We start from the raw sequence: 27,762 nt of genomic DNA, 5'->3' as shown, positions 1-27,762 counted from the left end.
TGTAAGGTCAGGCATTTATTAGTTACTGCATTTGTGATTACCTATGCATAGATTATAAGATATTTTACAAAATGTTTATAAAGAAGGGACTTTAATGTACTTTATAACCTTAATTATTTAATTTGAAACATTAATTTAGAATAGTTTTCCTCCCTTTTGTTTGGGAGGAAACTATCATTGTTATTGTTTCAGCGTGAAAGAGTTTACATCACTGCCCAGCCATGGAAACCTAGTGGAGTAGCAATTTCTTATGTTACCACTGATACTGACTCGATAGCTCATTGGTGTTACAGTAGGGAAGCAAATGGTGAAGAATTTGATTCCTCACTGTGATATATAGAAGAGCCAGCATCAAAGTCCAGAGCACCTCCATACAAAAGGGCTGGTAAATCTACATAACACTTAAAAGGTTCTCAGTAAATCAGAACTGACGAGACAGCATATTGGCCAAAACTTTTATTGTACTCCTGTTACAAAATAATTTTTAGAACACCATAAAGCTATCAAGGACAATGGCTTCCATCATGCAGAAAGGCAATGTCTGCACAATAGCACTTGGACAGATTCCATTCCGTCCTTGCCAAATCAGAGCCAACAATTCAGCTTCATTTTCCAGAAAATAACACTTGGTGGATTACTAAGAATAAAATTAAGTGTTATTGCACAGAAAGGCTTGTGGCTAGTTGTGTGGGGAAATTATAAGGCGTGAGAACAGAACGCTGCAGAGGTTGAATAGCTCTTTCAAAAATTTATACATGGAAAAGGACTACAGTGGTGCCTCGCATAGCGATTGCTCTGTTTAAGTGTCGAAATCGCTTTGCGATGTTCCCTATGGGGCATTTTCGCTTTGCGATGAAGATCATCGCAAAGTGACCATTTTCACACAGCTGATCGGTGTTTTCAAAATGGCCACCAGGAAAAAAACATGGCCATCCACTGTTTTCTGGGACAGATTCCTCGCTTTACAGGCACCGAAAATGGCCGCCGTATGGAGGATCTTTGCTGGACGAGCAGGTATTCAGCCCATTGGACGCACTGAACAGTTTTCAATGCGTTTCAATGGGTTTTTTAATATCGCATAGCGACGGTTTCGTTCAACAGCGATTTCGCTGGAACGAATTAATGTCACAATTTGAGGCACCACTGTATTAGCTGTGTAACATAATGAGAAGAAAGAGAGCAAGAGAAAAAACTTTTAATCCCCATCCTGTCATTTGTAAGATACAGTGGTGCCTTGACTTACGAACATCCCTATTTGCAAACAATTTGAGTTACGAATGGCTCTGTTCGCAAAAAGTTGCTTCGACCTGCGAACAGAGCTTCGACTTATGAACCAAAAAGAAAAAAGAGAGAAAAAAAACCCTTTCCTGCCCTTTTTTGACCTAAGTTCACCTTAGGTCAAAAGAAGAAAAAATGTTTAAAAAAATTTCCCCTAGTGGTAGAGTATGGATTAACCAGCTTTGCATTAGTTCCTATGGAAACTAATGCCTTTACCAATGAACAGCGCCTCGACCTACGAACGGAAAACAGCAGATATGGATTAAATGGTTTTCAATGCATTCCAATGGAAAAGTTTGTCTCAATTTACGAACTTTTCGACGTACAAACTTAATTCCAATACAGATTCCGTTCGTAAGTCGAGGTACCATTGTATGTGCATCACCTTAGCCTTTTGATGCACTCCGGTGGCTGGAGCAAGGAACTAGCTGTGGCAAAGGGACCCTGAATGTGAAATCTATCAGGTAGAATCAAGAAGCATTGCTTTGAGAAACTGCATGAAAAGAAAGCAATAAGGCTCGGATTCTTGGTGACATTGACATGGGCCTAGTTAGGTATGGGCCAAAAAAGAGAGATGAAGGTGAAATTCTGAAGAGCCAAATACCCATCATCATCCTTTGTCATAGGAAGTGATTCCCCCATGCTCGTGAAGCTGGGCTGAATATATGTTTTGGATTCTGGCTTTGGGCACAGACTGTAGATGGGGCATTACACACACACATCCTGTGCATTATTTGAACCGTCACAAACATTCAATGGAACCAGCTCTTCCGAAACCAACATCAAGGATACTGGTTTTTATATTGAACTGTGGCATATTCTGGCTCCATAGTACTGATAATAAGAATGTTCAACAAGGCTGTGGCAGGGCTTATAATAAGTTGTTTTTTTTTCTCCAACCAGGATGACCCATGATCAACTTACCGCTGACTGGATGGCTTCACATTGCATGCTATTCCAATCTTGGTGCCGTGTATTCGGCAAAATAAATGGTGTATCCCATTGCCAGGACTTGGAGAGGAAGTCAACAAAACCCTTGTTTTGTTGGAGGAGACATCGCATGCATCCCAGTCTCCTCAGAGTCAACTAAGCTAAGGGATTCTTCTTCCAACCCCCTAGTTTTGAAGATGTTGCTAACTACATACATTGCTCAAGCATTTGCTTTCAGATTTATTGCGGTCATGGATGCAGAATCGTGTCTGTGATATCAAATTCTGAGATGCATGGCAGAACACACACGGTTATGTCAATAATAGCCCCGGTGCACCATGATGATCACTATTCCGATTAAAGCAAAATACTCCAGTCATGTTGATGAACCTGCGCCTCAGATTCCCACACCACTTCCTTTTCCTTCTTCTGCAAGTCAAAATATTTGCTCCTCTCTTTAGATGCGAGCGGACATCTTCTCCAAAAGTGGCTGGCACACATATATAAAGATCATCAGCAGAACTGCAAAATAAAATATGCTTTTTGGAACAAAATCGCTTTAACTTCCTTTACTCTGGGACATTGTAGTAAAGGAAGATGTCGTACAAATGGCATTAACTGTGCTGGCTGAAGAATTCTGGGAACTATATTCCATACATTTCACATTTTGAAACTAGGAAGTGCAGTAGCTCATGCCTTTCTGTCACATTCAAGCTCACACACATAACATTCTATTCACATCGGCTGAAAATCATCCGTTTTAGACTGCATTAATGAAATGGACCATGTGGTTTTGACCCACATGTACTAGGCTTAACACAAGCTGGTGTCATTTGAATATATTACAGTGGTGCCTCGCTAGACAGTTACCCCGCATGACAGTTTTTCCGCTAGACATTGACTTTTTGCAATCGCTATAGCGCTTCGCAAAACAGTGATTCCTATGGGGGAATTTCGCTGGACAATGTTTGGTCCCTGATTCGCAAACCGATTTTCGCTAGACGACAATTTTGACAGCTCCCTCCGCGCTCGCAAAACAGGTGTTTTTGGGACCTAAGCTTTGCAAGACAGCAATTTAAACAGCTGATCGGCGGTTCGCAAAGCAGCTTTCCTATGGCCGATCTTCGCTAGACAATGACGATTCTTCCCCATTAGACTGCATTAAACAGGTTTAAATGCATTCCAATGGGGAAATGCTTTTTGCTAGACAACGATTTCAGTGGAACAGATTACCATCGTCTAGCGAGGCACCACTGTATTGTCATGTTCACATGAAGGCACATGAACAGATAACACTGATCTCACTAGTTATGAGGGCAGACACATTTCTGTTGCCATGACCATGATGATCTGGATGTTGTGACCCACTTGAAGAGCAACATAAAAATATATATTGAGAAATGTATTATAAAGGTGGAAGACTTTTGTAGTTTGAGCATCTGTTTGCAATCCACCTATTTTGGAGTCAATTGTAAGGCACAGAGTTCTAGTGCTGCCATCCTCTCCTCAGCACCTTCTACCCTGGGGATGCAAGCAGGTCAGTAGGTATTCCCAGCAACCCATGGAAACAATAGCTAAAATCTAGTTAAGTGACAACTAGAATTGAATGTGTGGATTTGGTGAGTAAACCAAAGCCAATGGGTCCAAGTCTTGCCTTGAAGAGTTTGATGTAACGGTTGACCTTTTCTAACCTATGTGAGACCATGAAATAATGTAGGAATGATGGCCAGATCCAAATCCAGTCTCCTGTTTCTACAGTAGCCAGAGGTGCTTATTCCAAGTACACTGCAGCTAATCATAATAGTAACCATTTGAATCAAAATGCTCTTGTACAGGACTCAATGCCATCTAGGAATGTAGATAACAATAATAGAGCACCTAGCTTGTTTTGCCTTAATTTGTAAATGTCATTTTAAAAGATTACTGTGAGGACAGTCATTCTGTAGCTGCAATTACTATACTTCTAATTCTGTGCTCTGTAAGTCTTTTGTTTTATCCAGAGCTTGAGAAAGCATTTAGTTTTCTCAGACTGTAACCCCTTTGACCCCCCTGACCATCACGATCAGTGACTGTGGTGGCTAGGGGAAGAGAGCATCTGGGAGTTTGTCCACAAAAGTAACTACAGTGGTGCCTTGCAAGACAAATGTAATTCGTTCCGCAAGTAGCGCTGTCTTGCGAAAAAAATCGTCTTGTGAAAAGCGGTTTCCCATAGGAATGCATTGCAATGCATTCCTATGGGAACTTTGCAAGACGAATGACATTTTTTCATCTTGTGAAGCATCAGTCTCGGGGAAAAAAATCATCTTGTGAAGCATGGCCATAGAAGAAGCTGTCTTGCAAGGCACCATATTGATAAAAAAAAACCATTCGTCTTGCGTTTTTTCATCCTACGAGGCATTCATCTTGCAAGGCACCACTGTATTTCATTGTTTTCATTCACCCTGAATGTCTCACTATTCAGAACTACTATCTATCACTCTCAACTCCATTCTATTGAGAAAGCTATTGGCGGTAAGGCTAAAAAAAGATTGTGAGTTTTAGAAATATTTACAAAGTAAAATACAGACCTTCCAGCGATTGCCACATTCATTGCATAGCACAAAAGTAGTCATCGGCTCATCTGCACTCCGTGTTTGCACCTGAAGGGGAAAGCCATCTGTGATCAGAGGCGGGCAGAATTGTTCTTCGAAACAACAGGGATATAAATACAACAGCCAAGAGTCTAGAATGTATTTCCCAATTGAGCTGCAAACTAATAATTGTCATTCATTACTAGACAACAGAATAAGTGGTTCACTTACTTTTGGCTTTGTTTTCACCTTCCACTAGTATATAGACCTCATCTACATGAGGTCTACATACCCCTGCAATTGATTGATTGATTGATTGATTGATTAATATACATAACATAATTAATTGATTAATTAATATATTAGTTAATTCCTGTACAGGTGAGGGGGGGAAGGCTGTACCCATCTCTAGTTGAGATTATTAAAATTAAGCTAGAAGTCCTTGAGAGAATGTTAGCATCCAGTTTGCCCACCATACAACCTAGGCAACCCAGTCAGAGACAGTGCCCCAGCTTCCCTGCCTTGCCTCCTCTGTCTACTGCCCCCAAGCCTCTGGAACGAAATAGCACGAACTGCAGAAACAGCAGTTCACGCCCATCTCTAATCTCAGCCACAAGCTCCCTACCTGATTATATGTGCAATTCTTCTTCTTGCATTTGCCACACTGGAAAAGATCAGTTGTAGTTCCCCCAGTCTTTGCCATTTGATGCTCTCGAATGGCTTCTTGGGTCATAGCGTTCCTCAGCTCTTTCAGTTCATCACTAGCCATTTCCTGCAATGTGTAACAGTACAATTTTCAGAGGGATGCCATATTTATAATGCAATATTTCTTACTTCGATAACTTGCAACATAGGTGTCTGTGTTCTTTTCTACGTAAAGAATCTTGTATGTTACTATGGCCCATCAGTTTGACTTTGGCCAAGACCACACAGATTGCCTCTGGATTAGACAATGTTTGAATAGGCCTCATACATGCCACCTTGAGACCCTTGGGGGAAAGGGAGCCAAGGATGGGTAGCAGAGATCACCTACATAGTTTTTGGACTACAGCTCTATGGTTGATGGGAAATTATGGCCATAAATATCCACAACTGCCATCCCCTGGTAGTGTAAATGAAACTACAGTCGTGCCCTGCTTTACGATTGCCCCGTATAACGATGAATCTGCTTAACGATGCCTTTTTTGAGATCGCAAAAGCGATCGCAAAACGATGCTTCCTATGGGCAAAATCTGCAGTGTGATGATCGGTTCCCTGCTTGGAACCGATTTTTCACATTACAACGATTAGCAAACAGCTGATCATCGGGTTCCAAAATGGCCACCGGCTGAAGGCAATGCCCCCTCCCGCTGTTTTCTAGGATGGATTTCTTACTAGGCAGGCACTGAAAATGGCCGCTGTATGGAGGATCTTCGCTAGACAGTGAGTTTTTAGCCCATTGGAACGCATTAACCGGGTTTTAATGCGTTTCAATGGGTTTTTTTATTTTCGCTTTACGAAGTTTTCGCTCTATACTGTATCTAGATTTGTAAGTATATATTACGGTTACAATCCAACATGCTCTCCATACTGACTTCTGCTGTCATCTTGGCAATGAGGCTAGGCGCTATAGCTCCACACAGCACATTGCGACGCAGGTTTGGATTCTTTGGATCCTTCAGGTTGCTGATTCGACTCCTGACACGGTTGCGGTACTTTATGTCTGTACTCTTCAGCTCCTGGTAGATATGTAGCTGCATCAAGGAATCATGGAATACAAATGGAACATAAGTACAACCGGAATGGAAAAGAAATGCACTTTGGTTGGTAGTTGTCTTTATGGACAAAAAGTTTAGAATCTGATTTCTGCCATCTCCAGTAAGGAAAATTAGTAAAATAAGATGTAAAAGAGTAAGAGCTTGGACCTGAATTCGTAGGTCATAGTTGTAATAGACAATACTAGGTTAGATGGAGCCACAGGTTGGTAAGTAACCTTTTTGGCTACATTTCTCAGATGCACCACTTAGATTGGCCAAATGCATTATACTCTTAACAAGTGATTTTTTCCTAGCTCTAGATCCATGAAGTATAAGGCAGTTTTTTTTAATCTGGCTGAGTTCCAACTTTTATTAATGTCGGTACACTACGTTCCCTAGCATCACGTTTTGGTATCAATTTTAAGCCAAGAACTGCACTGTAAAAATTGGTTATGTGCAAGTCAACACACAGTAATCCAGAAACTATTGAATTTGTTGGTTTGCTAGAAAATGAAGCTGAAAGTGTTCTGTTAGTTGGCAAGCTATCACAACTCAAGAACACACCAGCTACGTAAAGTAACACTTCTGATGAGGAGTCCAAGAGCATCTAGAGGATTCCAGGTTCTCCAGTCATGAACTAGGGAGAATTGTTGATTTTAGGGGCATTTTTTAAATCTCAGGACTACAGAACCTGCAGCTGTTGTTACTCCAGTTCCACCAGCCTTTTGCCAGCCTGACCAGTGGGGAAGAATTATGGAAGTAGTAGTTTATCAAGATCCAGAAGAAAATGCATCTGTTTATGTAATTCATATTGACACCTAGTTTGTTCATATTATCCAAAGGATATTATCTTCAATTTCAGCTGCAATCTTCTCACAGTTCACTCCAAACTCCTTATAATCATCTAAGGAAGAAAAGGTCCAGAGAGGAAAAGAAAAATTAAGATGTTCCTACTGCAGTTTGATTCTGCATGAAACCACTAAAAATACATTTCTGTTATTAACGTCTTACATGATGTCTTTTCTACTCCAATAGAACAGAGAATTTAGACTGAGAGGAGAATAGAGAAATATAGGCATAACGTAAGGCAGTGTTTACTTACAGAATACCACAGGTATTGCTACTGTTGATAACCAGAATTCATGAATTTAAATAAAAACAAAGACATGAAATAAACATCTAAAAATCCTCCCACACAGAAAAAAGAGAGCATGTTTCTGAAATTTTATTGTTTCTGAAATCAAATTAACAACTCATCTCAACAGAAATGAAGTGATTTATCTTCTTCCTCCCTCACACCTTGGACAATGACCAACAAAAATGACGGGAGATTTCGGGTAAATAAGAGGAAAGCAATTCTCCCCATGTTATGCTATGTCATTAAGTTATGCCTGTATCTTGAGCTCTGACAGGGAGCACCCAGGCTGTGAAATGCTTCTGAAGTCATAGGTATATTTGTTGTTGTTTTCCTTACCATCCATTTTCAGAGCTGCAGAAATCATCTCTATGCATTTGCTCCGGACAGAGTCAGAGGACACAGGAGAAGAAGGGGGAAACACTGGAGAGATGGGACTTGTAGGTGTCTTGGGAGCATCTTGTCTTGACTTGCTGTTGGATCTAAACATGGCATAACTTTTGATAACGGAAGATCATATTGTGATGTTGAACCATTTTCACATAGCATAATTGTTGCCACTTCAAAACATTCTGACTTCAAGGACATAATCTAGTTAATTTATTTCACCATCTTTCTGGACAATTTCTTTCACCACCTGAGGTCAGAAAATCCCACACGTGCCTCTAGACTTTCCCTAGCAGTAAAACCAAACCACCCATTCCTTAAAAGATAAATTCTCATTTTCCTCAACAAATAATGAGAACAATAGCAATGTTTTATTGAGGCTATCTCTTCCCTTGTTAACTTCCTCATCGAATTTTCGTGCCTGAATAATTTGACTTTTGCACAAGAGACCCAATTATTCGTTTGACAAACAATTTTTCCAACATGTGCTTGCTTGTTGTTATTTAGTCGTTAAGTCTGATCCCATGGACCAGAGCATGCCAGGTCCTCCACTGCCTCCTATAGGATAACGTGCTTGCTACTTCCTTATTAATTTTATGAAGGTCATAATTGCCTTCTATGAAAAGCCATCATCAGTTTGCCAGACTCATAGTAGCAGTGACCTAAAAAGGCTAGTGAAGTAGAAGAGGAACATTGGACATTAGCTTACCTATCCACTGATGAGTTTTTCGGAGAAGAACAGGAGGAGGAGGACAAGGATGAAGTAGAGTCGTAAGATCTTGCGCTTTCAGAGGCTCTTGACAATAGAGAAAAAGGGTTGCAAATAATAAAAGTTGCAAAAAAGAATAATCAAACTCAAGGTTCCTAAGCAGAGGTCTCTCTAAAACTTTCAGCTGAAGATGCCAGGGGTTGGCACCTTATGCAAGTACAGTAAAGCATCGGCAATGGTCTCTCCTCCTAACATTAACAATTGTCTGCATCTAGAATAAACTGTCTTAGTTTATGGCCATACATATGTTTTAGGTTTAAATTCCCGGAGGAATCAGCTAGCATAGAGCATGGCAGATAAAGTCCAAAATGGCTTGTTGTGTGTTATGAAGCCACTTCTAACAAGGCAAGAGTTTTCAAAGTCTCCAAGCTACACATCTTTTCCTTTGGCCGCATCTCCCCGCTAGATTTCAATGGGTTGAGCAGCAATTTGGACCTAAGGTTTTATGGATTCAATAAAGATGTTATTAATATCCAATATCCCAACATATCACGTTTAAGATTCAGCTGAAGTCTACAGTGTGCCAAATGCTATTGGAGTTCTAGCCATCAACCCAAAACAGCATATTCCTATTGTTTCTATTACTCGCTAGCCACCCTAGAAAAGTAGGACGCTTGGAGGACGAGTCACTCCTTACACGACACACGAGATTGTGTGGGAGTCTCAAATATGGGAATACCGATTTTTCTCCTCTCCATCAGGACTCTGGCAGAGCTTTTCTTGATGGGAAACCGAACTCTTCCAACCAGGGGCATGACTCTCTTTCTCCGCTCTGCCCTTCTGCATCTTTGATGCTTCTGGGAGACAGAAAAGACACATAGGATTGACCAACTCCTGGCAGTGTAAGACCGTTCTTAGCAGAAAGACAACCACTCCGAGGGCTTGTTCTGTTTCGTACACTGTTAGAACAACTTTGAGCCCAAAGGCAGAATTCATTGAACAGTGAGTTTGTTTACCTTGCAACAGGTACTCCAGCGGCTGCCCACTTAAAGGCAGTACCTGGAGGAGGTGGGGCAGGAGAGCCAGGATGCTGCCTCTGAGTGCGCACTGACCAGAGGGGGTGGGGCGCTGAACCAAAAGCCTGTTGCAGTGGTAAGCGAACCTGGCCGAACTACCAACCGACGGTTCATGCCCATCTCAGCTTAAAACCGTAGGTCATCACAATTTATCAACAGGAAAAGCATTGACCACACTAACATCACAGATTTACACAAAAATATAAAGTAACATGGCTTCCTTAAAACCGTTGATGCGTGACATATTTCTTTACTACCAATGCAAATGTTGCTCCTTGATCGGTAGTGGATGGAAAGTGTCAGGAAACTTCAACAGGTCCAAAATGCAGCAGTCTGATTGTTGACCGGGGATGGTTACAGGGATCACATAACCCCCTCTATTACAGCAGCTCCACTGGCTTCCAATGAGTTACCAGGCAGAATTCAAAGTGATGATGTAAACCTAACAAAGCCCTAAATGGCCTGGGTCCAAGCTATCTCAAATACCATATCTCCCATTATGAGCTGGCTTGGGTGTTAAGATCATCAGGAGAGGACTTTCTCTCAGTTCCACCACCTTCACAGGTGCGTGTGATGGGGACACAGGAGAGGGCCTTCTTGATTGCTGCTCCCAGACTCTGGAACTCCCTCCCACAGGATGCCAAGCTGGCCCCATCTTTGCTATCCTTCCGCAAGCAGGCAAAGGCCTTTCCCTCCAGGCAATTCCTGATCTCCCCTTTCTTTCCTCTCCCCTATTGTCTGTCCCATCTTGTTGAAAATCTCTCGTTATGTAAAAATCGTTTTTATATATATTGTGTGTTCTTTGCTGTTAGCCACCTAGAGTGGTCTTAGCCGACTAGATAGGCGGGATATAAATCAAATAAATAAATAAATAAATAATAAATGTTAACCACCGTTGTATGCTAATTGCTTTCAACTTTACATATTGTCTTTCATTGTTGTAAGCCACCTTGGGTTCTTTTCAAGAAGAAAGGGGGGGATGATTTTAAATAAATAAATAAATAAATAAATAAATAAATAAATAAATAAATAAATAAATAAATAAATAAATAAATAAATAAACTCAGCCAAAGGGGATGGGGTCTGTCACACAAAGATGTAAGACTGCCAGCCATCAATTGAATTCTAGGCTGCTCATATAAAGAGCCACTTAATAAATATCTGGAAGCTGAGTCATGGCAACTGGACTTCTTTCTTCCAGTTGCTATGACAACTTCCCGATAACCACACCTGGATGACTGAGAATCTTCACAGATAACTTAATAAAGAATGGAAAACATCTTAGACCACTCGTGATCCACAAATTCAGAATCTTTGATGGAACTGGACATGATCATGTCTCCCCTCCAGAATGGCTGATAGTTTTACACTGAAAACACAGATCTGCAACTGCTTTTCTTAAATAAGGTACAGTTAGATTGCAAAATAATTCTCCAAGCTAAGCTATATAGGCATCCTTCAGTCTCAAGAGACTATGGTAACATGCTCTGAATTGAGGAGTGTCCTCTCCAGAGCATGAAGCCTGGGTAAAGTAGTATGGAGGATAGGCTGTTACCCAAGCAGCAGATCCCCCCTCTCCACATTGCTGAAATGGTCCAATGGAAAGGCAAGAGCCGATACAACTGGTTCCAGCAACGTCGCAGGAGTTGGCAGAACGACATGAGCTGCCTTTGGGACTCCAGATCCGGATTTTGCCTCCAAGCTAAATGATGTTTTGTACAGTGGAGTCCAGTAGAAATATGACATTTGTGAAATGGTACACAAATCCAGCCACTTAGGGGAAAGACCGTTGTTTTTTCTTTGACCAGCTGCTTAACTTGGTTAGACACAAAGATTGGCAAAGATTGTATAAATCCTTTAGCTCTGTAAAATGGGCCTAAATGAATTTATGCATGACTCCTGGGATGGACTCTGAAGTTGTTGTTTAAAACACTTTTTTGGAAGGAGAGAGAGTCACTCATACAAGCCAGTTTCATACAGAGCAAGTGAGATATAGGGATGTGTTTTAATGGCGATTAATCCCACTTCAGTCCTTAAGTGTGCAGCACGTATGCCATGAGAGACAGTTAGGAGTGATTGTATAAAAACTTTTTGGACCCGTTCTTGAGTGGCCGACTTTGTATACCCACATATATCTGCCCCTTATATTATTTGGGGGACTTAAGCAAACACCTCAACTGCAGGTGCTAGTAATCCACCCACCCCCATGGACTCTGGTAGACTGCAAAAGGACTGAGCAGGATCAAACACTTTCATGTGAACTACATTTAGATGATGCCTCCATGAGATCTTGGCATGAAGCCAAAGGCCAAGAGATCTAAAATTTCTTAAATGCTCAAATTGAGCCTTTCAAAAATTAAAAATAGCAAGAGGTGCTATACTAACTGCAGTTAAAGATTTGGGGTGGAAGGCTTTAGGAATGGACCTCAACCTTGACATCTGAGCGTTCAGCCTGGAGGCAGGCGGTGCATCACGGCCTCTCCCAATTTGAAGAGATCCTTGTCCAGCAGGCCAAGGCAAAGAGGCAGTCCTGAAACCAGCAAAATCAGGCAGCTGGACAGGGGACAAGATATGTACTTGTCCTCAGTGTGGAAGGGATGGTCACTCTCGAATTGGCCTTCTCAGCCACACTAGACGCTGTTCCAAGACCTCCATACAGAGCACGTGACCATAGTCTCTCGAGACTGAAGGATGCCTACTCATGGGGTGGAAGGAAGAATTGGTCAGCTATTGACACTCCTCAAAACTGTTTAGTAGCTTCATAGTCGAAGCTCTGTCCTAGTTTTGGATAATATTTATATTCCTCCAGAAAATTCACAGTATAACTCTGCTGATGTTTGCCTACTTCTGGAACAATTGTGGGAGTGTTGATGTATAGGATTCTCAAATGCTTTAACTATTACAGTGAGCGACTTTAATGCCCAAATTGGATCATCGCCCATGAAATTTGCAGAGCTGTGAGGACTTCAGGATGAACTTCAAGAGATGTTCTGTTGGCTTGCTAATAATACAAGCAGAAACAAAACTGGGCAAAATTTGCTGATTGTTGTTACATTTGGACTACATATTCTTAGCCTTAGTGATCCCAGATGACTCATACATATTTGATCCCATGTCAAGACATAATAGCTATATTTTCTCCAGCTTCCAATCAGATATTAGGAGATAGTAGCCATCAAGTGATATCTGCACAGCCAATTGAATCTGACTTAAGAAAAGCAACCCAGGTAGACAAGCAGGTGATACAACATCTGGATATAAAAAGATGAAGATGGCAGCAAGTGGATGCGATGAACCTCAGCTTCTTTTTGAACTAGGATTTGATGCTGAATGTTGCAGACTGAGGAGGTCTTTGAGAAAACAAATGAAAAAAAGTTCCTTAGAAGAAATGCCAAATATTAGTTACAGATAAAAAAAAGCCACTTATGCTGCTAAAAGTTGGGTGGTTTGGAACTGGAGGCACTAAGCAAAAACTCAGTTTTGGTAGTTATCAGTAAGTTGGGCAAATTCTGGCATAATTTAGAGACACCTGTGTCTGCCTTAGCTGGGAGCACATTGTTTACGGAATAAACTCTTTGAAACATGAATGATCTCCCTAAATGGTCTCTTGTCACCCTACAAGTAATTAAGTCTCTTATACAAGCATTAAAGAATAACAATGCACCAGGGGAAGATTTCATGCCACCTGAATTTTACTGGGTACATAATGGCTGGAAGCGCAGCAGGGTTATTCTATGGTTCAAAAGAGACCCTAGTAATGATTAACCAAATAGATACTGCAGCCAGAATCGATGGAAATTTTGTTGTACAGAAACCGGCCATGGCAAAATTCCATCGTAGCAGAAGACCAGGCAGGCTTTTGGCCAGGAAGGTGTATTATTGATTTTTATTTCACTGCTGCATTGGATAACAAAACACACTGCAATGTGTGGACGGCTCTATCTCGAATTTATTGATTTAAGTGTTGCTTTCAATTCAATAAACAGAAATCTTTTATGGGAGGAATTCTTGAAGATTTCTTTGATAGGAGACTCCTTATAAAGATATTTTATATGGACACAAATTTTTATTTTATGAGTTAAACTGTAATGTTAGTATTTTATAGTTTGAACCTTTTGCAAGTTGAGTATTTGTTTTTGTTCTGGTTTTTAGTCGGTGTTTATTGTATCTGAATTTGAAATGCTCCAAAGACTTATTCAATAAAGCAATTAATGAATAAACTCAATAAAATACTACCTAAGGGGTCTTCCAGACAGAGCAAACATTCCTCTATGCTCACTCTAATTTGGTCCACACTCTCACTAGGAAAAAAAATTAATACGTTTTTTAAGAAAGAAATTTTCTTTCATGTTTCTTTTTTTTTGTGTGATTGCTAAATTGAAAGATTCCAACCACTGAAAAGTAAGAATTAATGATCAGCAAAATTAGGCGGATGGTGGATGTGTAAAGTAAAGTTATGCTGGTGTAAATCTGCTGAGCATTAAAGCGTAGCGGGGCATTGTGCTTTCTAGTAGTGCACTCTGTACACAATCAGTTGCACAAAGCAGTGGCAGAAGTGCATCCGAGAGAGCACTTTTGCCTTAGTGCTAGTGTACCTACTGCATGTGCATCATTGCACAAAAGAATTTTGGTCAATAAATAAACCAGCTTTTGTGATGTGCCAATTGAAAGGTAGGCATGTGGTTTTGTTACAGTTGTGGCTTTAAAAATTTGTAATATTTCTCACCATCTAGGTAGTAAACATGGCAATAATCACATGGTTATTAGTTTTAAAATTTTGAAAAAGAAAACAGGAAAATGAAAGTTTTAATATAACTAATACAATTTTTTAAAAAAAATATATATTGTGGCATCTGCTGCTGCAATGTAGAGTTTCGTAAAATGGCGCCCGTTTTGGCCCGCTTGCTGTTGCATGGCTGGTGTCATAGCCACTGCAAGTACAGAAAGTGTTCTTGATTTAAGAGGCAACGTAGTGGGAGGAGGATTACATTTAGAGTTACTTCTTCGGTCACAGGTATGAAGTAGTAAACTGTATCCAATGAAAACTCAAAATCAATGTATTCTCGAAGGCTTTCACGGCCGGGATCTGATGGCTGTTGTGGGTTTTTTGGGCTCTTCAAACCTTCAGACCACAGCCTTCAGAACACAGCCAAAGAGCCTGAAAAACCCACAACAAGCATCAAAATTAATGGATTGTAACAGAGTGGTATCGTATAAAGCCGAGGTTCTATTTGATGTTGGTTATATTTCTGCACTGGGAGGGAAGGAGCCAGTTTAAAATTTTATGACCCACGCCCCAATGGGTGAGTGTGTTGAGTTTCCGGATCTGGTCCCAAAGCGTCACATATATTTGTGTAAGTAAGAGCAGAGAGGTCACTTGGCAGTTTGTCCTGTGACATCAAATAATAAATCTGTAGTGGCTTGGCATACCCACTGTGATGAAGTGGGAAGAGTGGTAGACTAGAGCTCACAAGTCCTGCGATCTAATCCAAGCTCAGCTGTGGAAGCATGCTGGGGAGGTGTGGAATTGGTAAAGGTTCCCCTTGACAATTTGTCCAGTTGTGTCCGAATCTAGGCGGCAGTGCTCATCTCCGTTTCCAAGCCATAGAGCCAGCGTTTTGTCCGCAGACAATCCTCTGTGGTCACGTAGCCAGCACAACTAGACACAGAACATCGTTTACCTTCCCACTGAGGTGGTACCTATTTATCTATTCGCATTTTTGCATTTTGCACACTTTCGAACTGCTAGATTGGCGGGAGCTGGGACAAGCGACGGGGGCTTACTCCATCGTGTGGATTCGATCTTACGACTGCAGGTCTTCTGACCTTGCAGCAGAGAGGCTTCAGCAGTTTAACCCACAGCACCACCACATCCCTTTTTGTGGAATTGGTAACCACTGCTTAAATATCTCACTTACCTTGAACGACAACAAAGATGGTTGGTAGACTTTAAAAGAGAATGCAAATCTGATTTGTTCCTGCTCTTTTTCTTTCTCATGTTTTATAACTATAGTTGGCTTTGAGCTTCCTTGAAAGCTCTATTATCTTCTTGAGTAAATAGATTATTAAAAGGAAAAAAAAGGAAAATGAAGATATAGACCAAAGCAGATGGAGAAGAAAATAAAATAGTCCATGAGACATAGGACAGAATAAGTAATATGAAGCTAGTGGAGCTGTTCTTTTAGCAAGTCACGACTCCTCTACTCATGCTATAGATATAGTCAGTGGCCTTTTGACAATCATAACAAAGCTCCTACCCAACAATTTCTTCCAGTTCTTGATGAGGATTTTCGCCAGAGCTACCACTTCCTCTTCTAAGCAGTGCTTACGGATTGCATTCACAGCCACGCCAATTCTTGTGCTCTGAGAGAAGGGAAAAAGTATTTTTAATGATTAGTTATTTGTTTGATTTATGTACCACCAACCCATTCGGGCAAGGCGCTATTTTGAGTGGTTCACAACATAATAAGATGAAACGAACATCTAACAATAAATGTATACATGGACAGTGAAAGGAGTAAAAGCAGTCCAAGAAAAAAATAGGTCCAAAACAGCCATAACAGCTCAGTAACAGCTTGAGAGAGAAAACCAGAACATGTTCTGCATGCAGAAGGTTGAAAAATCAGTGTCTCATGTCAGTAATGGCTTGGATGATGGTGAATAAACTGAAACGTAATTTATTTATTTATTTATTTATTGGACTTATATACCGCCCCATAGCGCTACAAGCACTCTCCGGGCGGTTTACAATTTTAATTATGCAGGCTACACATTGCCCCACCCCCAGCAAGCTGGGTACTCATTTTACCGACCTCGGAAGGATGGAAGGCTGAGTCAACCTTGAGCCGGCTACCTGGGATTTGAACCCCAGGTCGTGAGCACAGTTTTAGCTGCAGTACAGCGTTTTAACCACTGCGCCACGAGGCTCTTAATCCAGACAAGCCAGAGGTGCTCCCGGTCAGTTGAAAGAGAGAGCAAGAAACAGAGATGTATTTTGTCCTGGATGGGGTTGCACCCCCCCCCCCTGAAAACACAGGTGTGCATCTTGGGGTTACTCCTTGATTCGTTTGGGAGCTTGGATGCTCAGATTTCAGCAGTAACCAGGGGTACCTTTGTACAATTAAATTTAGTGTGCCAACCGCACCCTTTCCTACAGAGGTCTGATCTGGCCACTGTGAAACATGCCTTAATTATATCCGGGCTGGATTACTGTAATGTGTTCTACATGGGGCTGCCATTGAAAGTGTTTGGAAACTTCAGCAGGTTCAAAACACTGCAGTCAGACCGTTAACTTGGGATAGTTACATAACCTTTCTGTTAAAGCAGCTCTGTGCCAATATTGTTGTGGGCACAGCTCAAAGCGCTGGTTTTAAAGCTCTAAACAGCTTGGTTCTAAGCTCTCCCAAGAACCATATCTCCCTTTATGAGACTGCCCGGGTGTTAATATCATCAGGAGAGGCTTTCCCCTCAGTCCCACCACCTTCACAGGTGCGCTTGGTGAGGACACAGGAGAGGGCCTTCTCTGTGGCTGCTCCCAGACTCTGGAACTCCCTCCCACAGGAGGCCAGGCTGGCCCCATCTTTGCTATCCTTCCACAAGCAGATGACCTTTTTCTTCAGTCAGACTTTCTCTTAGAGAATGACTGTATGAGATGAATTTTTAAATGGATTGTTGTGCCTCGTTGCTTTGAAACTGTTTTCGGTGATTTTGTTTACCATTTTTTTTAGTATGGCATTTGTTCGATTCTTTCTCAATATTTGTACACGTATCATTTTAAGCTTTTAAATATTCTTTTAATGATGGAAGCCACCTTGGATCCTTTTTCAGGAGAAAGGCATGTAAAAATATTTAAAATACAGTAAAATTAGTCAGTCAGTCAATCAATCAATATCTCACATCCCTCATATTTCTACTTCAGAGCTTTGGAAAGCTGATTTTTGGACACCATTTCTCCTGTCAACATGACTGAAGGAGAAGTAACTTTCTCAATATCTTATTTGAGAAAGCCTGCAAGTGTTACTTGCACTTCTCAGAATTCCACATTGATCGCAACATACAGTCACAGGATTGTTTGATAAGATAGTACTGTTTTTGACAACATAATTTTGAAGTTCTACTTGTCTTCAGTATATTTTGATACTGTCTTGGTAACTGAAAGGATGGAGGGCTATAAAATGATTTTGTAATGTTCTATTTCGTGTTTCATTGCAACGAAATGCAAGAAATAAATAATTCCTAAATTACCTCAACATGCCTTCTTCATTTTTGACAGTGCCTTACCTGAAGAAGCTGGATGGTCATTTTGAAGCTGTTAAGTTTCTTCAGCAGATCCAGCGCTCCTTCCTAGAAACAGGGAGAAAAGAAAAGAAGAGAAAAAAAGACCTCACAGGTTAAACTAACAACTATAAAACTGGAGGACATTGTAGGAGGGAAGGATTAAAGCCCTGGGCTGAGGATGGGCCTTCAAAGCTTTCCCAGATAGACATGTCCTTTGATTTTGTGTTTTGTAGCTTTGCACAAATCTCTCCTCATTCTAAAATACCAGTCATAGCATCAAACCTGAAGAGATGCTCAGCCTATAATAGGAAACTAGTAACCAAGGGGTTTACTTGAATACAGTTTGCCCTTCAACTTGAAAGGGGGCTGAAGTGAAATGGCTAGAGAGCTATTGTTACTACTGTGCCCATTAGAATAGCTATCACTTGAAATTGCTCGAGCAGGAGCGTAACCTTTGGCTTTGGACATAATGGTTGAAATCCTGTTAGCACAATTATACCCACATAGTTCAAGGTGTAGTTCTGTAAACAGAATTTCAGCCTACCTATCTTAACTTGGATGAGTGAGGTATGCTATTTGTTGCTCTGCCTCGGCAGCAAAATATGATGGGCTGGCCCATCTCTGGTCTTCCTGTACCAGACTACATCAAGAATAGAAGCAAGTGTGATAGAAGAAAAGAATGGGAGCTACGTGCTTGCCCTTTTCTCTAAGAGCTACAAGGAATAAGACCCTTGCAAGACCTATAATTCTGAAAAGGAAAGGGCACTAGAGATCATAGTGCAAACATCTGCTGACTATTGGAGTGTACCAAAGAATTTTAGAAGATCACTCTATACTTTACAGACAAGCATAGGAGAAAATATGCATTGTTCTGAAATAAATTGGTGTTCCTCAACACTTGATTGTTCTGATGCATAATTTGTATCATTGGACAAGAAGGTGTATTATGGACAATAATTGCTTCTGCGATTCAGAATATGGTTGCTGTAGGAGCTGGATGGCTATCTCTAAAGATGGCATTAGTGGAGAATAAAAAGGTGATCCCCAAACTGGGTCACAAACCGAACCACAAACCAGCCCAATTCGTTGGGTTTTCTGGTTCATAGTTCACTTCGTGCGCATCTTTAATGCGCATGTGTGGCTAGAGGAGAATGACGCCGTTGAAATAGTCAAAAAACAGTCCATTGACGGGGATACAGATATCAGTGTAGTCAAAGCAGTCCGATGGTCCAAAAACCGTAAAAATAATGAAAAATCCGATAAGCTCAAGTGAGAGGTTCTGAACTACACGGTGGTAAAATGGAACTGAGGGCTTTTAAGAGAAAAGTAACAAAGTTTAGGTTGCCCCTATAGCATACGCTATAGGGGCAACCTAAACTTTGTTACTTTTCTCTTAAAAGCTCTAGAAGATTCCGAGAGGTCCAGCGCAGGAGCTGACTTAACCCTTTTGTGTGCATTCACAGAGGCCACGATGAAGAATATATATCTCAGTTCAATTGTCTAGCCCAATAGAGACTACAGCCAAGAAATCAGAAGACTGAGCCTTGGAAGGGCAGCAATTCAAGCAATTAAAAATGATAATCAAGTGTAATATCAATATTACTGTATTCCCAATCTCTATATGCAGATGTGAAAACTGGACAGTGAAGATGGCTGTCAAGAAAAATAACGGAAACATCTGAAATACGGTGCTGGTGGAGACTGGACTGCCAGAAACACAAGCCTGAACTATCTCTGGAGGCCAAAATGAGTGCTACTGGATAGCTTAGTGGTTTAGGTTAGATTAGATTAGGCATCCTTCAGTCTTGAGAGACTATGGTAACATGCTCAGCATGGAGGACTTGGAACAGCGTCTAGTGTGGCTGAGGAGGCCAATTCGAGAGTGACAGTCCCTTCCACACTGAAGACAAATCCAATCTGTCCCCTGTCCGGCTTCCTGATTTTGCTGCTTTTGTGACTTCCTCTTTGCCTCGGCCTGCTGGACAAGTGTCTCTTCAAATTGGGAGAGGCCGTGATGCAATGCCTGCCTCTAGGCTGAATGCTCAGAGGTCAGGGTTTCCCATCTGTTGAGGTCCATTCCTAAGGTTTAAGTATCCAACTGCAAAGCCACAGGCTGGGAGTCTCTACTATGCCTCATGCAAGTAGAGCCAGCCTATGTGACCTTGGGCAAGCTGAAGAGTCCCAGGGCACCCCCGGAAGAAAAAAAATGGTAAACCTGAGTATTCTCTACCTAGAAAACCCTGAAAAGGATTGCTGTAAATCAGAATTGATGGCATGATTAGGATACGTTGCTTGATTACAAACAATGTTGCCCACTTGCAATTGCTGCAGGAATGTCACAAAACGGAACGTCCATAGCAAATTAGCATTTGTTATGGTGGTCAAAAGAGGCGCACAGACAAGCAAGCTGCAGTGTATGGAAGGGAAGAGCCAGCCAGAGAGGGCTCCCAGATGGCTCTCCGTTTCAAACAACATCAGCTGCTCATCTTAACGGCCCAGACAGCTAGCTAATGTGTAATCTCTAAGTGGCATGCAATCTTGGAAAATATCTTGGCATCGAGGGCATTTTAACGGGCGGTGGACAAAGGAAGCTTTTTCAGTTTCATGGTTGGCTCAAGACAACCATTTCACCTTGCAATCACCTTGTTTCAAAGAATAGAATTTGACTGCATGGCGGTTCAGACATTGACAACTTCCATCTGCTCCCTTCACCATGTTTCCCCATAATTTCTTTTGTCTCGACAGAAAAAATGGTAAGGAGAAAAGTTTGTTTTTATTTTATTTTTACTGTTAGTGCTCAGAAATACCAGGAATCTAGAAATGGTGTCTCTCCCCTGGGATAATGTCACACGATATGAAAACACAGTAGAATTCCCTGGCTTCTGATTTCCTCCATCAGTTGCCATCATCCCATAAACAACTCATCTCTAAGATGATGCAAAACATCTGGACGTAAGTTGTGGGGGAGGCTTTGAGGCAAAGGGGTTATACCTCTCAATACCTAGAAAGGTAGATATTACTTTTCTCAGTCCCAGTTACAGCCCAGTGTGAGGATTGGGGGGGGTTGGACCAGAAAGTCAGTACCTATGAACCAACCCTTCTTCCTTCCTGAAACTATCCATATACTTTTACTGTACCACCTCAAACAGTTCTTCCTAGGACCCTATTATATTGTTTGGACTTCAACTCCGAGAAGCTACAGATAGCATAGCAATGGGGACATACTCATGTTTGGTAACTAAAATGGTTACTTTTTTTTAACAAAAATCAGGATATTACAACTTTTTGGACTACAATATGAGCTCAGCCTACATCACTATAATAATTATACTACATATTGTACAGTGGTGCCTCTCTAGACAATGATAATCCGTTCCACTGAAATTGCTGTTTAGCGAAATCATTGTCTAGCGAAAAGCATTTCCCCATTGGAATGCATTGAAACCTGTTTAATGCGGTCCAATAGGGAAGAATTGTCGTCTAGCGAACCGCCGATCAGCTGTTTAAATCGCTGTCTTGCGAAGCTTAGGTCCCGAAACACCTGTTTTGCGAGCGCGGAGGGAGGTGTCAAAATTGTCGTCTAGCAAAAATCGGTTTGCAAATCAGGGACCAAACATTGTCCAGCGAAATTCCCCCATAGGAATCACTGTTTTGCGAATCGCTATAGCGATTGCAAAAAGTCAATGTCTAGCGAAAAAACTGTCATGCAGGGTAATTGTCTAGCAAGGCACCACTGTATAGTTCTCTTTGTATCATTTAGTGCATGGTGGAGGGCATTTCCCTCTACTTTGTCATATGGAGAGGAGGCAGAAAAGAAGACTGCCAGAGCTTGGAATGGCTTCTTTTTGAACAATAATTCCTGGACTATAGCTAGCATGAGAAAATATTGTTGCTTGGAAAGCGAATGTTTCCAATGTAAATTACTTGTGCCTTTGTTTTCATAAATAAGGAGTTAACTATAATTTTAAAATTATATCAGTTACTTTTATGCTTTGGGCAAGAGGTGCAAGAGGAACCTGAAGGGTTCAGCCATGGCCCACTGATGGATCTTGGCAGGTGCATGATAATTTTAACTCTGGCCCTATCAGGTCTTACCAGAAATGCATCTGGAAAACTGCTTTAGCATATGTTAATAAAATAGGCAGATATGTCAAAAGTTACTTTTGAGGTGCACTGTCCTAAAAATACTCTCAGCCAATGGTACTTTGGGTGTTTTACAACTTCCAGAGATCTGGATGAAGGTTACTGGCTGCACAGTGAGTGCCTACTCATGTTTGGAAAACCCTGAATAATGATAGGAGCTTCCCCTTGCTTTATTTTATACATTGACCTTAAGACAGTAGAATAAACTTTGGGAATGGTAGAGAGAGTGGAGTTATTTATAATTTTTGAAGAGGTAGACTTGATCTGTGCTGTACAGCTCTAGCCGCATTGACAGGAATGAAAGGGGGCAGAAATTCAGAATGTAGAAACAAGTTAAATAAATCTGCAAAACACAGTCAAACTGCTCCAAATACAGCCACAGAAAAGCAGAAAAAATGCAGGAGTGGACCCCTCTGCAACCTGGCAGGTTTACCAAGGACTATCCCAGTTTTTATCATTCACGGCTGCAGAGCTGACATCCCATTGGATGTGGTTGATTCCAATGAAAACCATCACAAGAAAATTGGAGATATTAAAGGAACATTTTGTGCAAAGATGGACATGATAAAGGACAAAATGGTAGGGACCTAACAGAAGCAGAAGGCATCAAGAAGAGGTGGCAAGAACCCACAGAAGAATTATACCAGAAAGATGTGGCTGTCCTGGACAACCCAGATAGTGTGGCTGCTGACCTTGAGCCAGACATCCTGGAGAGTTAAGTCAAGTGCACCTTAGAAAGCATGGCTAACAACAAGGCCAGAGGAGGTGATGGCATATCAGTTGAACTATTTAAACTCTTAAAAGATAATGCTGTTCAGGTGCTACACACAATATGCCAGCAAGTTTGGAAAACTCAGCAGTGGCCAGAGGATTGGAAAAGATTAGTCTACATCCCAATCCCAAAGAAGGGCAGTGCCAAAGAATGCTCCAACTACCGTACAATTGCACTCATTTCACACGATAGCAAGGTTATGCTTAAAATCCTCCAAGGTAGGCTTCAGCAGTATGTGGACCAAGAACTCCCAGAAATACGAGCTGGATTTCGAAGGGGCAGAGGAACTAGAGACCAAATTGCTAACATGGGCTGGATTAAGGAGAAAGCCAGGGAGTTCCAGAAAAAAATCTCATTCTGCTTCATTGACTATGCAAAAGCCTTTGACTGTGTGGACCACAGCAAACTATGGCAAATTCTTAAAGAAATGGGAGTGCCTCACCACCTTATCTATCTCCTGAAAAATTTATATGGGGGACAGAAAGCAACAGTTAGAACTGGATATGGAGCAACTGATTGGATCAAAATTGAGAAAGGAATACGACATGACTGTATATTGTCTCCCTGCTTATTTACCTTATATGCAGAATGCATCATGCGAAAGGCAGGACTGGAGGAATCCCAAACTGGAATTAAGATTGCCGGAAGAAATATCAACAACCTCAGTTATGCAGATGATACCACTCTGATGACAGAAAGTGGGTAGGAATTAAAGAACCTGGTAATGAGGGTGAAAGAGAGGAATGCAAAAAATGGTCTGAAGCTCAACATAAAAAAAAAAACTAAGATCATGGCCACTGGTCCCATCACCTCCTGGCAAATAGAAGGGGAAGATATGGAGGCAGTGACATATTTCACTTTCTTGGGCTCCATGATCATTGCAGATGGTGACAGCAGCCCCAAAATTAAAAGATGCCTGCTTCTTGGGAGGAAAGTGATGACAAACCGAGACAGCATCTTAAAAAGCAGAGACATCACTTTGCTGACAAAGATCTGCATAGTCAAAGCTATGGTTTTTCCAGCAGCGATGTATGAAGTGAGAGCTGGCCCATAAAGAAGGCTGACCGCCGAAGAATTGATGCTTTTGAATTGTGGTGCTGGAGGAGGCTCTTGAGAGTCCCCTGGACTGCAAGGAGAACAAACCTATCTGTTCTGAAGGAAATCGACCCTAAGTGCTCACTGGAAGGACAGATCCTGAAGCTGAGGCTCCAGTACTTTGGCTATCTCATGAGAAGAGAAGACTCCCTGGAAAAGACCCTGGTGTTTGGAAAGTGCGAAGGCAAGAGGAGAAGGGGACGGCAGAGGATGAGATGGTTGGACAATGTCATTGAAGCAACCAACATGAATCTGACCCAACTCCAGGAAGCAGTGGAAGACAGGAGGGCCTGGCATCCTTTGGTCCATGGGGTCACGAAGAGTCGGACACGACTTAATGACTAAACAACAACAACAACAACCAGACATCTGGTTTCAGAAGCTGGAGTGTGATGCAAAGTAAATAAATTCATGATCTTTGCCAATGTCAAAGTTGATCCACTTATCAGAGATATATAGCAACAAGGTGGAGACATAGCTCAATGCAGTTAAAGTCACAGCACAGAGGTGAGGCACCTGCAGCCCTCCAGTACTCCCAGTATTCATTACCATTGACAAGCCTGCTGGGGGCAACTAGAAGGAGCTTGGCACTATCTAGCACTGGAGAACTGCAGAGTCTTCACTGGCACACTGCAGCAAAGTAGCAGGAATGGGGAGGGTTGCTGGACTTCAGCACTGGTTATGCTGGCTAGGATTATGGGGATCTGCAATCCAGTTTGTAGTCTACAGCAGTGTTCCCCAACCTTGGGCCTCCAGATGTTCTTGGACTATAACTCCCAGAAGCCTTCACCACCACCTCTGCTGGGCAGGATTTCTGGGAGCTGAAGTCCAAGAACATCTGGAGGCCCAAGGTTGGGGACCACTGGTCTAAAGGGCCAGCTGGTTCAGATTAAGGAGCCATAAAAGGGACACCAGACAACTGCAGCTTTGAACAGCAAACTCAGCAGCAGAGACACACAACATCTAGTCACAGTTCTGGTGGGTAGACACGGATATACTACCCATATACACATCATATACATGTCCATACACCGCCCATATAAGCGGCTCAAAGCAATTCACAACACTTAAAAACAAGCATGTAGAACTGGACTGTGCTATTTAAATTATAATCAGACTTAATTATGCTCAAAATAGACACAAGAAAATCAGTGAGCTTATTAGCTATGATGGTTACCACTTTCACCCTTTCATCTACAAACCCAGTCGATTACATTTGTACCTGTTCCTAAAGAATAGGCTATACCCAACATTTAAAGCATGCAATGGAAACCACCTGTTCAGCACCCTATGTGTTTTCATATAGTGTCCCTACACAGATATTCTGCTGGAACTCGTCACAAGAAAGTTCTGCATTATAAATAGAGGATAAAGGTAAAGGTAAAGGTTCCCCTTGACAATTTTTGTGCAGTCGTGTTCGACTCTAGGGGGCGGTGCGCATCCCCGTTTCCAAGCCATAGAGCCAGCGTTTTGTCCGAAGACAATCTTCCGTGGTCACATGGCCAGTGCGACTTAGACATGGAACGCTGTTACCTTCCCACTGAGGTGGTACCTATTTATCTACTTGCATTTGCATGCTTTTGAACTGCTAGGTTGGCGGGAGCTGAGACAAGCGACAGGAGCTCACTCCGTTGCGTGGATTTGATCTTACGACTGCTGGTCTTCTGACCCTGCAGCACAGGCTTCTGCGGTTTAGCCCGCAGCGCCACCACGTCCCTTAGACAAATAGAGGATAGTCCTCCATAAAGTGGGGCACACATGAACTCCTTCCCTTTTAATACTTTCTGGCTATGATCCACACAGCAAGACACTAGCTGAAGACTGAAAGTACACTGCGAAGACTTTGCCAGACACCTGTTGTCTACACATCTCCTTCAAAATCTTCATAAAGATTCAGGTCATGCGTAAAGAGTCTGGGAGAGGGCTGTCGTCTAGAAAACTGAAATGCACACCTGAAGGAGGGGGAAGGAGGGAGGGAAAGGTGAAAACCAAAATGGGACAAAAGTAATCCCCAGATGGAAGGAAGCAGGATTTGAAAGAAGACAAATATATTGCACATTCTTATTTTTGGATTCGATAACATAATCACCAGGATTCCTGGCTATCCAAACCTGAAATCTAACATCTGCAGAACTTTTTCTGGAAGAGTTCCTCTTGGTAAACTGCATGGCACTTCCTAATATGACAATTTGCAAAAATTATGCTGACGATAACAGAATATAATAGAAAACCCTAATTTTCCAAAGCTATCCAGTGAAATCCAGATACTTAGTTCCCCTGCAGCTCCCCCAGCAAAGACTTGCAGAACAGCAACTTAGCAGATTTTTACACAGATGTAAACAAAATTAATGTGAGTGCATGCAAAGAAGATTTCTCTTACCATTTTGTTCCTGGATACCATCTTATTTAGCTTCTCAGCCATTCGAACCAGTTCCTTCACTTGTCCCATGGTTTATTTATATGTTCCAGAATGCCATCCGCTACAAAACCAAAGTCCAGGGTTGTCGTTTTTTGCTTTATAACAGAGCAAAACATTAACTGGCACCGGTCACTGGAGTTTGCATTTATGACGTATTTGTGTTTTGGGTGGCAAAGGTGGATATTTTCCAAAGCAGAGGAAAGGTGCTTGTGAATTTGTTATTTAAAGAAGCGTTTACAAACTTAGTGAATGTTGACAAGAAAGGAAGGGAAGGCGTGAGAGAAACGAAAGCAGAAAGAAAAGAGACGTGGCCACCGAGAGACTTATAAGCGACCAGCCATGCAGTCAAAATAGCAACAGGGGAGTAGGCTAAATATAGGACCCAAGGATTAAGGGATGGAAAAAATTCAGCTAGGAGGGAGTAGATGGGGGAGTCGTTCCTCACACCACCATTGCTGTTTGAAGTAACATGGACTCCGAGTAAAAACGGACTCTTACTCTGGGTCACCATCGAGATGCAAAAAATATCTAGGTGAGATGGAAAGTGTTAATAGCAATGGCAACAGAAAGAAAATAGTAGGTAATTTGATTTATTTTGTATTTTTCCCATCTTGCAGAATCATTTAATTAATTAATTGTTATAATTTTTTTCTTGAACTTGTTATCCTTTATGTTGTAAGCCGCCTAGAGTGGTTGAAATGACTAGATAGGCGGGGTATAAATACAATAAATAAATAAATAAATAAATAAATAAAATAAGTAATCCATAATTTAAAAAAAATCAAAGTTAATATATTTATTGAGCACTAACATATAGTGTGGTGTGGTGGATAGACGTAGTCTAGAGGGGCAGGGTAAAAATTGAATAAATAAATAAATAAATGAATAGAGCAATGGACTAGAACTCTGGAGAACAGGGTTCGAATCTCCACTCGACCATAGAACCTCAGTGGGGGTGTGGAACCGGTAAAACCACTCCTTAAATATCTCACCTTGAAGGCTTTTTAGTCTGTAAGGTTGCTGTTCGTCAGTTCCAACTTGATGGCACAGAACGCACACAAACTACCGTATTTTTCCATGTATAAGACACCTCAATGTATAAAACGCCGCCCCATTTTCTAATACAAAATTAAGAAATCTAAGTGGGGCTTAGCAAGTGTAGGGGGAAAGGGATCAAAGTGCTGCGGGATCGCTTTGATCCCTGCTTTCCCCTCCATTTGTTTTTGTTCTTTCCT

At 41.6% G+C, this 27,762-nt stretch overlaps 1 protein-coding gene across 3 annotated transcripts; it reads right to left on the bottom strand.

Annotated features, from left to right (window-relative positions):
- Positions 1-443: 443 nt before the first annotated feature.
- Positions 444-27,103, bottom strand: TCEA3 (transcription elongation factor A3). 3 transcript variants are annotated; one of them, XM_078380044.1, is made up of 11 exons: positions 26,489-27,103; positions 18,102-18,164; positions 16,079-16,184; positions 9,485-9,602; positions 8,746-8,832; positions 7,989-8,146; positions 7,362-7,418; positions 6,353-6,507; positions 5,404-5,550; positions 4,776-4,847; positions 444-2,730 (listed from the first exon to the last, which is right to left on the bottom strand). In XM_078380044.1, the coding sequence occupies exons 1-11, from the start codon at positions 26,555-26,557 to the stop codon at positions 2,722-2,724; spliced, it is 1,041 nt and encodes a 346-aa protein (XP_078236170.1). In that variant the 5' UTR covers positions 26,558-27,103; the 3' UTR covers positions 444-2,721. The 3 variants fall into 3 exon arrangements, with proteins under 3 accessions (XP_078236170.1, XP_078236171.1, XP_078236172.1); XM_078380045.1 differs by having other exon boundaries at positions 7,989-8,131; XM_078380046.1 differs by lacking the exons at positions 444-2,730; positions 4,776-4,847 and having other exon boundaries at positions 5,409-5,550; positions 6,349-6,507.
- Between the last annotated feature and the right edge of the window lie 659 nt (positions 27,104-27,762).

This window comes from Pogona vitticeps, chromosome 9 (genome assembly GCF_051106095.1).
Source record: "Pogona vitticeps strain Pit_001003342236 chromosome 9, PviZW2.1, whole genome shotgun sequence".
Classification (NCBI taxonomy): Eukaryota; Metazoa; Chordata; class Lepidosauria; order Squamata; family Agamidae; genus Pogona; species Pogona vitticeps.
Note: the sequence above shows the minus strand (reverse complement) of the source record. Positions and strands in the feature narration are given on the sequence as shown.